The sequence below is a fragment of the Patella vulgata genome, chromosome 2 (genome assembly GCF_932274485.2).
Source record: "Patella vulgata chromosome 2, xgPatVulg1.2, whole genome shotgun sequence".
NCBI classification, from domain to species: Eukaryota; Metazoa; Mollusca; class Gastropoda; family Patellidae; genus Patella; species Patella vulgata.
Window position 1 is genome coordinate 66239378 of NC_065880.2, and position 18899 is coordinate 66258276.

An 18899-nucleotide genomic window follows, 5' to 3' on the forward strand; every position below is an offset into this window, starting at 1 on the left:
AACTAAAGTGTCGCTGGATAGCCCCATTAATGGACTATCATATGACATCTGAATGATACGATTCAGATGGCTAGAAAATAAATTATGGTACGCCGAAAATCTAGTAATTTCCGTTTTGGAGCATTTTGAGAGGCCTTTTTCTCAAACACAACAATTACGTTTTTTCTTAAACTTTTTTTTACTCAGAGTCCTATGGGTGGGCTATGGCATGAGTCCAAAAATAAAAGCATTGAAATAACATAAGTTGTCCAAAAAGAGCCTCAATCTTGGAAAAAAGTTGAAAAATCCTTAGATAACTGAAAATGTTCTTCTAATTTTCTTTCTTTGGAAAACAGCTGAATGGATTATTCTGAAATTTCTTGTACAGAAGGTAAGGTAACCAAACAACTTATAAAAAGATATCCCGACAATGATCCAAAACTGGAAGTAGTCGAAAAAATTCCGATATTTTGAGAAAAAGGTAAAAAGTAAAAAAAATGGTGATCTTGCGAAAAAAGTGATTACTACGCCAGATTTCACCGAATCAAAACAACTAAAGTGTCATTAGAGAGTTCGAACAATGGACGATCTCATGACATCTAAATGGTAAAAATTCGCGGGTTAGGCAATATATAATGGAACGCTGAAAATCTATTATTTTCCTTTTTGGAGCCTATTCAGACGCTTTTATTTCGAAAACTTCTCTTATTTCCTTTCTTAAACTTCTGTTACTTAGAGTCCTAACGGTGGTCTATGGTGTGAATCTAAATTTAAAAGCCTCAATATAGTATAAATGGTCCAAAAGGGCCACAATCTTTGAAAAAAAGTCGAAAAATCGTTATATCTGTAAATCTGCTTCTAATGGTATAAGGGAGGTAAAACTATCCAATGGATCTTTCTGAAACTTCTGGTACCCGAATTTAAGTTCCCATACCACTTGTTAAATCTATCCCGATAATGATCCGTAAACAGGAAGTAGTCAAATAAATATTTGATATTTAAAAAAAAAAAGACAGTAAAAAAATCGGTGCTCTTGCAAAAATCAGGATTTCACCGTCGGGTGTGACCGGATCAAAACATCTAAAGTATCTTTTGGTAGCTCGATAAATGGGCTATTGTATGACAGACTTCCTGTCTGATTCCTGAAAGCCAGTTCAGTGCTGCTTGCATGTCTAGTTATTATTATTATCTAAAATTATTCAAGTGGATGAAATAATAAAAAAAATACATTGAGTTATGATTCTCTTTTTAAACAGTATTTCGAGGATAATTTGATGGTTTTCACCTTTCAGAGTTCGTTTTTTAAACCTTGTGAACACAAGAGGGGCTACAGTTGAAAACTGATTTTTATACACCCACATGGAAATGTGGTCGTATCAGTCCATGCGAAAGCCGCCGAACCGTCGGTCATTACAGATAAGGCTGGGAATCGATATGAAATTTCAATATCGATTATCGGCAAGAATTTGTCAGCGATTATCGATAATAATCGATTATCTTTTTTCGGAAAAATCTGAACTTTACCGACCTGTTATTTGTGTTGATCGAGTTACAGTAGTGTTATTATCCTAGTCTAATACTGTGCCGATGTACGTAAAAAAATCAATTAATGTAAAATAATAAGTTGCTAAATGTAGGACTAACTTGAGTATTATTCTAAGTTCTGTTCTTGATTCATTTGATCCTTTTTTTATCTCCGATAAATACAAAGACAATACATGGTTTCTCTTTGCAAGTGACTGGCGATCACACAGTGTTACTACTAATAGAATAAAATAAAATAGAAGGCATCTATTGATTGGACAATAAAAAAATAATTACGGGCTTTCAGAGTAGAATTTTTATGATTGGTTAATTTAGATGAAAACCAAAGTAGAATTCTTCCACGAAATTACGAGAGATATATTTTCCCTGGAAGTCAAAAACGTGTTTTGTATGGGCTGTATCTGACATGATTTAGTAATAAAAGCGGAGTTGATCATTAATAATACAATTAGTTTTATCGTGAAAGCAGACGATTTCTCTACAAATCAACCAAGAACAAAGAAGGGAGATAATTCTAATTTTACTATATATCACGTGCGATTGTCATTGTTCACAAAGTGCGTGACCTATTTTAGTTTCAACTAGTAATAACAACAAAAACAACGAAAATATTAAAATAATGTATTTAATCTTAAAGTTTAGTTTTTTACAATAATATATATTTAAAATGTGGCAGTTTGTAAGCAGAGGGGGGAAATAGTTGTGTTGACGTTGTGTATTCATTCATTCGTCTGCTAATGCTAGACTACGGCAAGTTCAGTCATGTGAAAGTGACCGTAACTTGCCGTCAGAAGGTAAATATACCGATAATCGATATTTGAATTTCAATATCGATTATCGTATCGCTAAATAACTTCTACCGATTATCGATTATATCGATATTTTTGCACAGCCTTAATTACCGATAATTTGTTTAAAATGTAAACAAAATCTTATCTCGAGTACGTACAGTGTAGCAGTCGCTATCGTGTGCCACGATAGTCTGGGGACGCGATAGACCTCGGTGTAATTTTACATGCAAAATTAACGGTTATATTTGTCATAAACAATCGATGTCAAAACGATATACTGCCACGATGTTATGAATGTTGAATATTTTCATTAATAATACGGACACGTTAGGTAAAGTTGTATAGTAAGAACACGCGTGTTCACATACAGTGTATTCTGCACGATATATGCGGTTACATTTCCAACCAGTCATGTAAAGCTGCATGTCTAGTACATTTTGAAGGACACGTATGCATAAGACTATACATGTTTAGAGTGCATAGTTAAGAATTACTCTCGAATCACGGCAAAGATAGACTTTAAAATTGCAAACTATAACGGTATTTAGGTTACCGGTCTTACAAATAGAAATAAGAAAAATAGAACTTGCAACGGGAGTCGAAAGCGCTTTCAAATCAGACATAAGAAGCTCGTGCTTACCGCAAAAATGAAATGAAAGCGAAACAAGTCTCCGATGTCAGAGAATATTAGTAAACTATAACCGCTATCAAATCCACACAAAAATCCAAGGCACTCATTTTATTTTAGAAAAGAATAACTGTAGGCTCGATAGAAGAGCCTATTCTACATGAACCCCAAATCAATGGTAACTGTCAACTTGTATGTTGTCATTCTCGTGTAGATTTGTTTGAATAACGGAAATGTCCCGTGTATCAAAGATCAAAGAATAAAATCGCACGTAGCCACTCTTTGTTGTTTTTATGCGAATTCAATTTATCTAAAAGGGGCTCCGGCGCAATTTAAGAAATTATTTTTGACCCAATATCAACCATCGCCAATTTATTAAATCATGGGATAAAGTCAATTAACAAACAATACGGGTCTACTTTATTACAAAAACATTGGTGACCTTACCATTTTGTCTAAAATCATAACGCTAATCAACAAACAATACTATTGTTCTTTATTACAAAAACATCGGTGAACTATATTGTTTGTGTACATGTTGTATTTATTTATACTATATGTTATACCTGATGAGTCTTTGGCTTAAAGGAATAAAGAATTTGAACTCGAACTAATCGCTGTCGGGATGGCGAGCCAAGCTAGTTGATTATTAGGTAAATAAAACAATATAAACAACCAATGAGTAAAACTGATCTATTCTAATCAATTAAATAATATACAAGTCAAGTACCGGTATTACCTTAACCGTGGACGGGTTTGCTTGTGGACGGGTTAACGGACACTCAACTTACAGATATTAAATCATCGCCGTATTGGCACTGACTGACGGCACTTCGTGCACGGACTGTTGAATTTATTGTGTTAATTTCACTGTTGTTTAAAATGTAAACAAAATCTTATCTCGAGTAAGTACATGTAGTACCGTATATCGAGCTAGTCTAGTAAGTAGTAGGCTACATGTAGGTTAATCCAGACTAAAACGAAAGTCCTTTTATTGTATTAATAACATTGGCTTCTGGTAGACTCGATTGTCATCTAAGGGATTATATTTTCTTTGCTCGGTCTATTTATTGTTATCATTAACACAAAATGACAATTAAGGAAGTGTGCGAAAAAGTCTTTATACAATAGATAATCTTTGTAATAAAGTAAAGTATTTTCCCCCTTATATATACTGTTTGTTGTTTTTCGAGTTTTAGGCCATTATTACTTATTTTATGCATATTTTTGGTATGAACTTTTTTGGACCAGTAAAATCTCATTCGGTCCAGTAATAGTTGGAATAATACCTGCCCAAATGTCCAGTAAAAAAAATATCATTTCGCATGGACTGGGTCGTATATTGCTGTTGCCCCCATCTGTCTGTCGTCCACAATTTCTTGGAACACTCTACAGACTACATTTATCATCTGATTGTTTTTAAATTGATATACATCATTTAAATTAGTAGAACGAAGAAGGCTATTGAATTTCAGCAATTTCCGATAATTACATCTAGAGTTATGGCCCTTGTTTCACTTTGTTGAACCTTGTGAACGCTCCAACGAAATTCACAAAACAATGCACAAAAAATTGATATCTTTCCCCCTTTTGCTGCCTCTACATAGCTTTTTATACGCCCACATGGAAATGTGGTCGTATATTGCCGTATGTCAGTCCGTCCCTCAGGGGTGCACAATTTCACTTTTAAACCACTAGCCCATGGCCATGGGCAGGTGTCAGACAAAATTTGCTAGCCCTACAGAAAAATACACCTGCCCTGAATATAAAAATAAGGTTGTTTAGATTTTAATTTATTTTAATGACTAAGCATAAAAATAATAACAAAAGTAACAAATATTTAAGCATCCAAATGTTCCAATACTGTCTCAACCTATCCATATTATTGGTCGTTTTTATAGCTACGGGTTCAATTTACCCTTGCAAACTCGTTTTTATACGCCCACATGGAAATGTGGTCGTATATTGCCGTCGCCCCCATCCGTCGGCCCGGCCAAAAGTTATCATCCAATTGTTTTAAAATTGATATATGTTGTTTACATTAGTGAGATGAAGAAGCCTATTTAATTTCAATAATTTCCGTTTTTAACGTTTAACGTTTTTATGGCCCCTGTTTCACTTTGTTGAACCTTGTGAACGCTCTAATGCCAAAAGTTATCGTCCGATCTATGTGAAATTTATATTCAATATTTAGATTAGGGAAACGAAGAATCCTATTTAATTTCAATAATTTCCGTTTATAATGTCTAGAGTTATGGCCCTTGTTTCACTGTGTTGAACCTTGAGTTTGGACGCACTAGACGTGTTCAGTGTAGTTTTATCACATTTTTTTGATTAAACAAAACTTAGTCATATTTTTAGTGTGTATACATGTACTTTCTTTTGGACTTCAGTATAGAATGTTCAAACTTGGTGTAGATTTTTATTAGGACAATGCCTTGATGGAGTTCGAAGATGAGCATTTTCTGCTTAGGGTAAGCAGAGATAAGCAATTTGATTGGTTGATGCTTTTTATACGCCCGCATTGAAATTTAGTTATATATTGTTGTCGCCCCCGTCCGGCCAGGCGGTCCGGCGTCCACAATTGGTTGTGGGCGCTATAGAGGCTGAAGTTAATATCGGATTCACTTTAAATTTATACACAGTGTTTAAGGTCTTGAGATGAAGAACCCTATTGATTTTCAACGATTTCTGATAATTACTGCCAGAGTTATGGCCCTTGATCACTTTGAAAAATCTTGTGGACGCTTTAGAGGCCAAAGTTAATATCCGATTGACCTTAAATTTATACACAGTGTTTAAGGTCATGAGACGAAGAAGCCTATTGATTTTCAGCGATTTCCGATAATTACTGCCAGAGTTATGGCCCTAGATCACTTTGAAAAATCTTGTGGGCGCTCTAGAGGCCAAATTTAATATCTGATTGACTTTAAATTTATACACAGTGTTTAAGGTCATGAGACGAAGAAGCCTATTGATTTTCAGCGATTTCTGATAATTACTGCCAGAGTTATGGGCCTTGATCACTTCAAAAAATCTTGTGGATGCTCTAGAGGCCAAAGTTAATATCCGATTGACCTTAGATTTATACACATTGTTTAAGGTCATGAGACGAAGAATCCTATCGATTTTCAACAATTTCCGATAATTACTGCCAAAGTTATGGCCCTTGATCACTTTTTGACGCTCTATAGGCTAAAGTTATCATCCGATTGACATCAGATTGATACCCAAAGTTTAAGATCTTGAAACGAACAAGTATATTGATTTTCAATGAATTTCTATGACTTGAACAGCTAAATCCATGATATTAAAAGTTTTGTACACAAAACGTTAGCATGGGGCAGAACTTTATAAAAACCAAACAAATTCTAATGGTTTTCTGATAATTATGTCATGAGTTGTTGCTCTTAATCAGATTTTAGTGTATTATAAATGTTTCATTACCGAAAAAAGTAAAAATATGCGACAGCTCTTGTTGACTGCCCAGACAATTTAGCTGCTGTGGGCGTATGTTTCGTTGCCTGGCAACCTATCTTTGTACCTTATGAACGCTCTAACATCAAAAGTTATCTGCCGATCTGTATGAAATTTGCATGCGTCAATTAAATTAGTAAAGAGAAGAATCCTATTGAATTTCAGCAATTTCCATTTATTACTTCTAGAGTTATGGCCCTTGTTTCACTTTGTTCAACCTTGTTAATGCTTGATTGATGAAAGTTATCATCCGATATGTATGAAATTTATATGCATCATTTAAATTTGTGAAACGAAAAAGCCTGTCAAATTGAATTTCAGCAATTTCCGTCAATAATTTCTGGAGTTATGGCGGTTGTGAACCTTGTGAACGGTTGAATGACAAAAATGATCATCTGATCTGTATGAAATTTAGATGCATTATTTAAATTAGTAAAATGAAAAAGCTTGTCAAATTTCAACAATTTCTGTAGATTACTGGTTCCAGAGTTGAGACCCTTGTTTCAGTTTGTAGAACATTGTGAACCTTCAAATGGCAAAAATTATGATCTGATCTGTATGGAACTGTCTTGTAAATGCCCCCAATTATCTACAAAGGAATAAATATGCGACAACCGGTCGGACGATTTAGCTGCTGTGGGCGTATGTCTCGTTGCCTGGCAACCTATCTTTGATGAAAAAATTGACCGAAATCACGTTGACAAAATGAAAGTTTTGAGAAAACCTATGCATTTTGGAGTTGCTGGGGAAATCTGAGCAATTGTTACAAAAATGTGAAAATTGAAACATAATTAGCCGTAATGTTGTATTTCATGAATTTACATCTACATTTTCATTAGTTTTGCTATGAAATGAAATATGGAATCACAAAAAAACACCAAAAATGACTTTTTCAAAGCGTTGAAAAACCTTTCTTTTGCGAAAAGTCAAAAATCGCAACTAATTTTCGTCCGATTTTGAATCTGTAAAAAGTTTTTTTAGAAGAATGACGAGATCTACTTGAAAAACTAATAAAAACAAATGTATAATTATAATCTCAAAATCACCTTTTCCACCTACTTTTATCAAAAACATGAGGCTACAGTTTTTAATGGATTTGTTCCAAAAACCTTGTGAACATAAGGGTTCAGATTTATTGAAGGTGTCCTTTTGCTATGAAATGAAATATGGAATCACAAAAAACACCAAAAATGACTTTTTCAAAGCGTTGAAAAACCTTTCTTTTGCGAAAAGTCAAAAATTGCAACTTTGAGCCTCAATAAAAAAAATAATTTTCGTCCGATTTTGAATCTGTAAAAAGTTTTTTTAGAAGAATGACGAGATCTACTTGAAAAACTAATAAGAACATATGTATAATTATAATCTCAAAATCACCTTTTCCACCTACTTTTATCAAAAACATGAGGCTACAGTCTTTAATGGATTTGTTCCAAAAACCTTGTGAACATAAGGGTTCAGATTTATTGAAGGTGTCCTTTTCAAGTTATTTCAGAATGGTGTTATCTTTTGCAGACATTTAATCACTATTTACAAGGAAAACCAGATACCACGATGCTAGCAGAATTGAAGAAACTTGATGAATTTCTAGCTTCACATGAATCCAAGTTTCTGGTTGATGATGTCCTTTCTTTTTCTGATTGTCACCTGTTACCAAGGTTACAGCATCTGAGAGTAGCTGGAAAGGTGAGTTTTTGCTGATAACTGACTGTGAATATGACAAGTAAATTTTTCCATCATTCACAGTTTCTTGTGAAGACTACATACATGTACATGTACTACATTTATCATCCGATTATTTATATATTACATTAGTGAGACTAAGAAGTTAATTATTTCTAGAGTTATGGCCCTTGTTTCACTATGAAGAACCTTGTGAATGCTCTAAAAACAAAAGTTAATATCAAAGGCTGCATGCGTTATTCAAATTAATGAAAAAAAAGAGTGTATTGAATTCCAGCAATATTATACCATCTAAAGATTTTGGCTTTTAACTTATTGTTACCGATAGTGCTTTACTGATACTGTTACTGTTAGCACTTATTATTAGTTAATTGCATCCACGGTAAATGTCAGTTGGCAGTGTCTTTGTATTGTTTTATTGAAAATAGAATTATAAATATAAGCCCACTGACAAAACTAAAAGTAGTTACACTGCAGTTAATCGTCTTTTTCCATCATCCACAATTTCTAGTGAAGACTACATACATGTACATGTACTACATTTATCATCCGATCATTTATATATTACATTAGTGAGACTAAGAAGTCAATTGTCCCCCGCCTTTCGAAGAAAACAGGGGACTATTAAAATGGGTTTCGTCCGTCTGTCTGTCCGTCCGTCGGTCCGTCACACTTTTTGGGACACAATAACTCTCCTTCTAATTGACCTAGAATGTTCAAACTTGGTCATATTAGGTCAATGCCTTGATGGAGTTCGAAGATGAGCATTTTCTGCTTAGGGTAAGCAGAGATAAGCGATTTGATTGGTTGATGCTTTGGGACACGATAAATTAAGTCCTAATTAAGTGAGAGTGATGAAACTTGGTGTATAGTTTCATTACATCAATACCTTGACTAAGTTCGATAATGAGCATCTTCTGCTCAGGGTAAGCAGAGGGGTAAGCAATTTGATTGGCCGAGACTTTGGAACACAATAACTCTCCTTCTAATTGAGGTAAAATGTTCAAACTTGGCATAGGTGTTTATTAGGTCAATGCCTTGATGGGAGTATGAAGATGAGCATTTTCTGCTTAGGGTAAGTAGAGATAAGCAATTTGATTGGTTGATGCTTTGGGACACGATAACTTTAGTTCCAATTAAGTGAAAGTGATGAAACTTGGTGTATAGTTTCATTACATCAATACCTTGACTAAGTTCAATATTGAGCATTTTCTGCTGAGGATAAGCAGACTGATAAGCAATTTGATTGGCCGAGACTTTGGAACAAAATAACCCTACTTCTAATTGAGCTGGAATGTTCAAACTTGGTGTAGGTGTTTATGAGGTCAATGCCTTGATAAAGTGCGAAGATGAGCATTTTCTGCTTAGGGTAAGTAGAGATAAGCAATTTGATTGGTTGATGCTTTGGGACACGATAACTTTAGTTCTAATTAAGTGAGAGTGATGAAACTTGGTGTATAGTTTCATTACATCAATACCTTGCCTAAGTTCGATGATGAGAATTGTCTGTTTAGGCTAAGGAGCAATAAGCATTTTGATTGGTCAAGACTTTGGAACATAACAACTCTGCTTCTAACTTGATGTTGATGTTCGTCTTGACCGAATTCAATGATTAACATATCGAGCTAAAGCTAAGCAGAGATAAGCAATTTCCTTGGTCGATGCTTTGGGACAAGATAACTTTGATTCTATCTGATAGAGAGTGATGAAACTTAGTGTACAGTTGATAATCAGTTTGATTGCTCGATACTTTTGAAAAAAATAGATGTGCGATTAATATGTGTCATCTATTTATTTGGGGATTTCGCGGGGGACATCAGCCTCACTGTTGGCTTGTTATTTCTAGAGTTATGGCCCTTGTTTCACTTTGAAGAACCTTGTGAATGCTCTAAAAACAAAAGTTAATATCAAAGGCTGTATGCATTATTCAAATTAATGAAACAAAAGGCGTTTTTACGAGAAACCGATTAGGGCTAATTGATTTGCATTTCCTTTCCAAACACATTTACGGCAAAAATTAGCCTAATCGGTTTCACCTAATTGTCGTATTTACCACGACGATTTGCCAAATCCATTATGCAAATCTTCCAACTTGCGCGCCTGCCGGATTGACAATTCGATTTCCAAGATGGCGTCCCCAACAAGGGACACAACGTGCCCAACGTTAAATCATTTTCTTTTGAATTTCACGTTAAAATATGAATACTATGGACATTCCTAATAGAAAATACGGGGCATTTGGGGACAGTCAACTGGTACAACTTTTCATTTTTATTTTTGGGCGGTGTCGCCAAGAACATAATAAAGAAAAGTGATTTTGTTTAACATTTTTCCTTAATTCTTCAGTCTTCATCGATCTTGCGAGGCAACTCATCCCGTTTACAAGAACCGATTCGAATACCAACTCGAGACCTATGTCTTTGTACAAAACGAGATAGGTAATCGAAACCGATTTGTTTTCTCGTAAAAACACCTAGAGAAGTGTATTGAATTCCAGCAATATTATACCATCTATTAAAGATTTTGCCTTTAACTTATTGTTACCGATAGTGCTTTACTAATACTGTTAACACTTATTATTAGTTAATAATTGCATCCACGGAAAGCACTAATACTGTTAACACTTATTATTAGTTAATAATTGCATCCACGGTAGATGTCAGTTGGCAGTGTCTTTGTATTGTTTTATTGAAAATAGAATTATAAATATAAGCTGACTGACAAAACTAAAAGTAGTTACGCCGCAGTTAATCGTCTGTTTCTCATGACCCTCCCGCATGTTCATTTTGATCCGTAATGATTCAGCACTTCCATAATTATTAGGTCAAATTTAGTGAGGACACAAATTCGTCCTGTAAAGTTGTTAAATTTATAATTTGTATGCCTTTAAATATAAACAGTGAATTGATGCTTTAAAATCCACTATTTATCAATGATCAGGACACTGTAGGTGATAAGTAAACAAGAAACTAGCCTAGACTAGTAGAATGTGAAAAAGTATACAAAGTTCATACATAAAACAGGAAGTTATAAATACAGTATAAAGCCGTATATGTCATCCAAACCAAGGAATTGGAGCTGCAATATTGTTTTCCGGGCTAGAAATTTGTCATTTTTTGCAAGAACCTAAGAGGATCCTCCTCTGAATCGTAATTAATAATAGTGTCTAAAAAAACAAAATTGTGTTTATCTAAAACACCAAAATACAACAATGAATACAAGAAACAAGAAACTAGCCTAGACTAGTAGTAGTAGAATGTGAAAAAGTATACAAAGTTCATACATAAAACAGGAAGTTATAAATACAGTATAAAGCCGTATATGTCATCCAAACCAAGGAATTGGAGCTGCAATATTGTTTTCTGGGCTAGAAATTTGTCATTTTTTGCAAGAACCTAAGAGGATCCTCCTCTGAATCGTAATTAATAATAGTGTCTAAAAAAACAAAATTGTGTTTATCTAAAACACCAAAATACAACAATGAGTACAAGAAACAAGAAACTAGCCTAGACTAGTAGAATGTGAAAAAGTATACAAAGTTCATACATAAAACAGGAAGTTATAAATACAGTATAAAGCCGTATATGTCATCCAAACCAAGGAATTGGAGCTGCAATATTGTTTTCTGGGCTAGAAATTTGTCATTTTTTGCAAGAACCTAAGAGGATCCTCCTCTGAATCGTAATTAATAATAGTGTCTAAAAAAACAAAATTGTGTTTATCTAAAACACCAAAATACAACAATGATGGAATTTTTGGTAAACACTTCAATAGTGTCAAAAGTAATATCCAGAGAACAATGTGAATTATGCGTTTATTTTCAGAATCAAACATAGAGAGATGGGGTTTAACTCGACACAAACTAGGTCATTTCGGGACTAACATACGGTTTAATTTTATTTCAATAATTCGCTTGCGCGTAGGGGTCTTTAGCAGTGGGAGGAAACCGGAGGACCCGGAGAAAACCCACGAGGCTGGACAAGCGACCCTACTCCTTGTTTAATAAGCCTAGCTGAGACATAAAATTGTTGTCTTTTTTATCACACATTTTTGGCAGATAAAATATTCCATTTGGCGGAAAAACGTATGAACATTTTTATACGCCCACATTGAAATGTGGTCGTATATTGTGCGTCTGTCCATCGGTCCGGCGTCCACAATTGCTTGTGGACGCGCTAAAGTTACTATCCGTTTGACTTTAAATTTATACACAGTGTTTAAGGCCATGGGACGAAGAAGCCTATCGATTTTCAGCGATTTCCGATAATTACTGCCAGAGTTATGGCTCTTGATCACTTCAAAAAATCTTGTGGAAGCTCTAGAGGCTAAAGTTAATATCCAATTGACTTTAAATTTATACACAGTGTTTAAGGCCATGCGACGAAGAAGCCTATCGATTTTCAACGATTTCTGATAATTACTGCCAGAGTTATGGCCCTTGATCACTTCAAAAAATCTTGTGGACGCTCTAGAGGCTAAAGTTAATATCCGATTGACTTTGAATTCATACAGTGTTTAAGGTCATGAGACGAAGAAGTCTATTCATTTTCAGCAATTTTCGATAATTACTGCCAGAGTTATGGCCCTTGATCACTTTGAAAAATCTTGTGGACGCTCTAAAGGTCAAAGTTAATATCCGATTGACTTTAAATTTATACACAGCGTTTAAGGTCATGTGACGAAGAAGCCTATTGATTTTCAACGATTTTCGATAATTACTGCCAGAGTTATGGCCCTTGATCACTTCAAAATATCTTGTGGACGTTCTAGAGGTCAAAGTTAATATCCAATTGACTTTAAATTTATGCACAGTGTTTAAGGTCATGAGACGAAGAAGCCTATTGATTTTTAGCGATTTCCGATAATTTTTGCCAAAAATCTTGAGGACGCTCTAGAGGCTAAAGTTAATATCTGATTGATTTTAAATTTATACAGTGTTTAAGGTCTTGAGTCGAACAAGTATATTGATTTTCAATGAATCTTTATGACTTGAACAGCTAAATCCATGATGTTAAAAATTTCGTATACTAAACGTTAGCATGGGGCAGAACTTTATAAAAAACGAACAAATTCTAATGGTTTTCTGATAATTACTTAATGAGTTGTTGCTCTTAATCAGATTTTAATGTATTATAAATGTTTCATTACAGAAAAAAGTAAAAATATGCGACAACTCTTGTTGACTGCCCGGATGATATAGCTGCTGTGGGCGTATGTTTCGTTGCCTGGCAACCTATCTTTTTTTGTATAAAAATTATCATCCATTTTGGCGGAAAACAATTGAAAGCCAGTGTAAACCCTGATGAAATACCAAGAATGAATGTATTGTATATATAACGGTAATTGTTTTATTAGCCTATCTGAGACATAAAATTGTTAGATGTCTTTTTTATCACACATTTTTGGCAGATAAAATATTCCATTTGGCGGGAAAAAAATATGAACATTTTTTTGTGTATAAAAATTATCATCCATTTTGGCGGAAAAATCCTGTGGACGCTCTAAAGGCTAAAGTTAATATCCAATTGACTTTAAATTTATGCACAGTGTTTAGGGTCATGAGACGAAGAAGTCTATTCATTTTCAGCGATTTTCGATAATTACTGCCAGAGTTATGGCCCTTGATCACTTCTAAAAATCTTGTGGACGCTCTAGAGGCTAAAGTTAATATCCGATTGACTTTAAATTTATACACAGTGTTTGAGGTCATGAGACAAAGAATCATATTGATTTTCAACGATATCCGATAATTACTGCCAAAGTGTTTGAGGTCATGAGACAAAGAATCATTGATTTTCAACGATTTCCGATAATTACTGCCAAAGTTATGGCCCTTGATCACTTTGAAAAATCTTGTGAGACTCTAGAGCAGTGCTTCTCAACCTTTATGATACAATTCCCCACTTGAGAAATATTTTCTTCGCTATTCACCCCTGGTACTATAAAACATCAAATTATTAAAAACTAAAAACTGAAACATGCTAATTAGGTATCGTTTAAAACACATATTTAATAACAGATGCCATGGATTTACACATTAAAAGCACAATGGAGATGTCATGACCCTTATTAAGTGAGCACCTTGTGCTTGGTGTTTTTGAACAAGGGTCTTCCACAGGGGTAATCGTTCATCGTGGGGTGCCGCAATAAATCCAAAATTCAGATAATCAATTGAATATTTTCGAACTTTCACCTTCGCTTTCGTAGCCATGATGTTAATTCACTAGGACACTAGCTTTGGTGTGTGATATTACAGAGGTAATAATGCACAATCGCACAATACAGTGCTTATTGTCACACTGACACTGAGAAACTGAGAATTGAGCAACCAATACTAAAGACAAGTGATTGAAATTAAATTGGGAATCCCCATTCAGGCCGTGCAGAGTTTTGGTGTAAAAAGAAACTAAGCGATCGACGATCTAACCTGAGACTAGGTTACCCCCTCCCGGACAATCAACAGTACAGCGAGATAGGATAAGCTCCATTATACTCCGCGTCGAAATTAATTATGCTAGTGCTAGTCAGTCATTTAGTTTCCGACCAATGGCTACGTGGGTTTGTGGTCGGTAACATTCTGACTGATGTCTCCTGGTCAGGAGTCTGAAAACTCAATTCATGCAAATTCCCCCCTATTCACAAAATTCACCCCCAATTCCCCCTTTTTCCAAATTTCACCCCCGAGCATTTCGAATTCACCCCTGGGGGTGCACATGGACCCCGGTTGAGAAGCACTGCTCTAGAGGCTAAAGTTATCATCCGATTGACTAGAGATTGATACACAGAGTTTATGGTCTTGAGACGAACAAGTATGTTAATTTTCAATGAATTTTTATGACTTGAACAGCTAAATCCAGGATGTTAAAAGTTTCGTATACTAAACGTTAGCATGGGGCAGAATTTTATAAAAACAAAAAAAATTCTAATGGTTTTCTGATAATTACTTAATGAGCTGTTAGTCTTAATCAGAATTTAATGTATTATAACTGTTTCATTACCGTAAAAATATGCGACAACTCTTGTTGACTGCCCTGATGATTTAGCTGCTGTGGGCGTATGTTTCGTTGCCTGGCAACCTATCTTTATGACTTGAAAAGCTAAATCCATGATGTTAAAAGTTTCGTATACTAAACGTTAGCATGGGGCAGAACTTTATAAAAACCAAACAAATTCTAATGGTTTTCTGATAATTACTTAAGCGGTGGACACAATAGCCGAATGATTTGGCCGAATAAATCGGCATCGAAATTCGTCTAGTGTGTCCGGTTTGATATATTCGGCCGAATTATATTCGCCTGGTGTGTCCGCTTTGCCGAAGCATTCCGCCGAATATAGAATTCATTAGCCAATCATCACTCATAACGAGAAGTCACGTGATAGATTGAAGACATGGACGCCGCCATGTTTAATCATGTGACGTGAAAGGTGATGCAATCGACAGGTTGAATTGGGCGAAGCATTCGGCTAATGTATTATAAATGTTTCACTACCGAAAAAAGTAAATATATGCGACAACTCTTGTTGACTGCCTGGACGATTTAGCGCCTGTGGGCGTATGTTACGTTGCCTGGCAACCTATCTTTAATATTCCAGAGCATATCTCATAAAAGGTTGAGGCATGGTTCCTACTTGTAAAAATCCACTAGCCCGACGCCCGGGGCTACCAAAAATAACTTACGGGCTAGTGATCTATTTAGCCGTACTAGTCCTTGGCTAGTGCCCTTTTACTGGTTTGTGAATTAATCTAGTGATATAGATAAATAAACTGTAAAACATCCCACATTTGTTTCTCCAATTCCACAGAAAACTCAATCATAACAATAGATTTTCTGTTTAAAACTTACAGCAGTATGGACATTTTTAGTACCTCATCGATTCATTCAATCTTGACATTTTTCCCCACCTTGCACGCTTTTAACAAGTCACGTATTCAACAGTTGAAATCAGGTTGATTTTTAAAAAAAAAGCCTCCATAATAAGATTAGTTTTGACATAAATATTTGAAAGCATGTCATTGGATTTTCAAATACAAAATAATTTTGATTAGGCCAGGGTTAAAAATATTTCAGTTTGCCCAAACCCGACTCATGATGATTGGGTATGGGAAGGTAGGTAGGCAAATTTTTTATTTTTGGTGGGGGGGGGGGGAGGACCAGACTTTGAGAACTAAATGCAAAAACAAAACAATATTTAAACTCTAACTTTATTAACGAGAACAGTACAACACAACACATTGTTATTAATTAGGGGGTCTTAGCACCAAACTTTTACTTTGGAACGTCGAAAATGATCTTGCATAACAGAACCAACACACTTTGAAACCGGTTTCAAAAATATGTAAAAACTGTCAAATCGAAATCTCTCCGATTTATTTTCACAACGATTGTTATATATAATGATACTAGTTATCTGAAAAACAATTGAATAGTTTCAGTGTTGGACTCCAGCCTGCAGGTCGCATGGATTTCAGAGAATCCCAGTCTTGGAAAACCGACGTTAATCTGTGACGGGAAAAGACGTATATGACTAGATTAAAATTTTGCAGATTTTTTATGAGTTTTTATGAATTTCGCCGGAACATGGACGCAGATAAAACCGACAAATGCATTGTACATATTCACAGGATATTTATGTCGTATTGGTGAATGTTAGCGGGGAAAATTTTGGCAAGCTTTGTGAAGCGGCCTGCAGGCTGGAGTCAAGCCATGAAACTATTCAATTGTTGTTTTTTTTTCAGACTAGTATCATTATGTATAGCATTCGTTGTAAAACTAATTCGGAGAGATTTTGATTTAACAGTTTTTACGTATTTTTGAAACAGGTTCCGAAGCATTTTGATTCTGTTATGCAAGATCATTTTCGACGTTTCAAAGTAAAAGTTTGGTACTAAGACCACCTAAAGATAAATTTTAAATGTTCCTATTATTAATTTGAATAGGTTTCGCTTTAGTTTTTATACGCCCACATTGAAATGTGGTCGTATATTGTCGTCGCCCCTGTCCGTCCGTCAGTCCGGGGTCCACAATTGCTTGTGGACGCTCTATAGGCTAAAGTTAATATCCGATTGACTTTAAATTTATACACAGTATTTAGGGTCATGAGACGAAGAAACCTGTTGATTTTCAGCGATTTCCGATAATTACTGCCAGAGTTATGGCCCTTGATCACTTCAAAAAACCTTGTGGACGCTCTAGAAGCCAAAGTTAATATCCGATTGACCATAAATTTATACACAGTGTTTAAGGTCTTGGGACGAAGAAGCCAATTAATTATCAGCGATTTCCGATAATTACTGTCAGTTATGGCCCTTGATCGCTTCAAAAAATCTTGTGGACATTCTAGAGGTCAAAGTTAATATCGGATTGACTTTAAATTTATACACAGTGTATAAGGTCATGAGACGAAGAAGCCTTTTGATTTTCAGCGATTTCCGATAATTACTTCCAGAGTTATGGCCCTTGATCACTTTGAAAAATCTTGTGGCCGCTCTTAGAGGCTGAAGTTAATATCCGATTGACTTTAAATGTATACACGGTTTTTAAGGTCATGAGACGAAGAAGCCTATTGATATTCAGCGATTTCCGATAATTACTGCCAGAGTTCTGGCCCTTGATCACTTTGAAAAATCTTGTGGACACTCTAGAGGCTAAAGTTAATATCTGATTGGCTTTAAATTGATACACAGTGTTTAAGGTCATGAGACGAAGAAGCCTATTGATTTTCAGCGATTTCTGATAATTTTTGCCAGAGTTATGGCCCTTGATCACTTTGAAAATTCTTGTGGATGCTCTATAGGCTAAAGTTAATATCCGATTGACTTTGAATTTATATACAGTGTTGAAGACCATGAGACAAAGAAGCCTATTGATTTTCAGCGATTTCTGATAATTTTTGCCAGAGTTATGGCCCTTGATCATTTTGAAAAATCTTGTGGACGCTCTTGAGGCTAAAGTTAATATCCGATTGACTTTAAATTTATACACAGTGTTTAAGATCTTGAGACGAACAAGTATATTGATTTTCAAGAATCTTTATGACTTGAACAGCTAAATCCATGATGTTAAAAGTTTTGTATACTAAACAATAGCCTGGGGAAGTGTATTAATTTTCAATGAATTTTGATAACTTGAACAGCTAAATCCATGATATTAAATGTTTTGTATACTAAACATTAGCAATGGGGCAGAACTTTATAAAAACCAAACAAATTCTAATGGTTTTCTGATAATTACTTAATGAATTGTTACTCTTAATCAGATTTTAATGGATTATAAATGTTTCATTACCGAAAAAAGTAAAAATATGTGACAACTCTTGTTGACTGCCCGGACGATATAGCTGCTGTGGGCGTATGTTTCATTGCCTGGCAACCTATCTTTATTGAAAGTGTGATTACTTTCGCTCATTTTCAGCTTATTTTTATGATACACGAATGACTGTGCATTGACTTTCAATGCAAATGAACCCATTTGACCTTTGAGCCCGAATATCTTGAAAACGCCCCTACGGCGGACTGATTACCACATGGCATCGTATTCTATGCAAAATTTTACTCTGTAAAAGTTGGGTCTGGTTTTGTGCCCAAATTTTACTCTAGAAAAGTTGGGTCTGGTTTTGTGCCCATTTGATGGACCCCCCACCAACAACGGGGCCTCCAGACCATTGTGTTGGTAACACATTTGACAGTTTTTGGTATATAATTATGGTTCAGCAGCACATCTCAGAAACCATTCCAAAAGATATCTTTATGAAACTTGGGTTTCAAGCTTACATCATGTACATTTAGAACTGTTTTCAGA

The 18899-nt window shown here is 35.1% G+C and overlaps 1 protein-coding gene across 1 annotated transcript in view; it reads left to right on the forward strand.

The window, feature by feature from the left end:
• Positions 1–18899, forward strand: part of LOC126811251 (chloride intracellular channel protein 4) — a 47106-nt gene that overhangs the window by 25702 nt on the left and 2505 nt on the right. The window contains exon 3 of the mRNA XM_050536831.2: positions 7933–8103. Coding sequence (XP_050392788.1) covers positions 7933–8103 — 171 coding nt within the window. The remainder of the gene's footprint in view (positions 1–7932; positions 8104–18899) is intronic.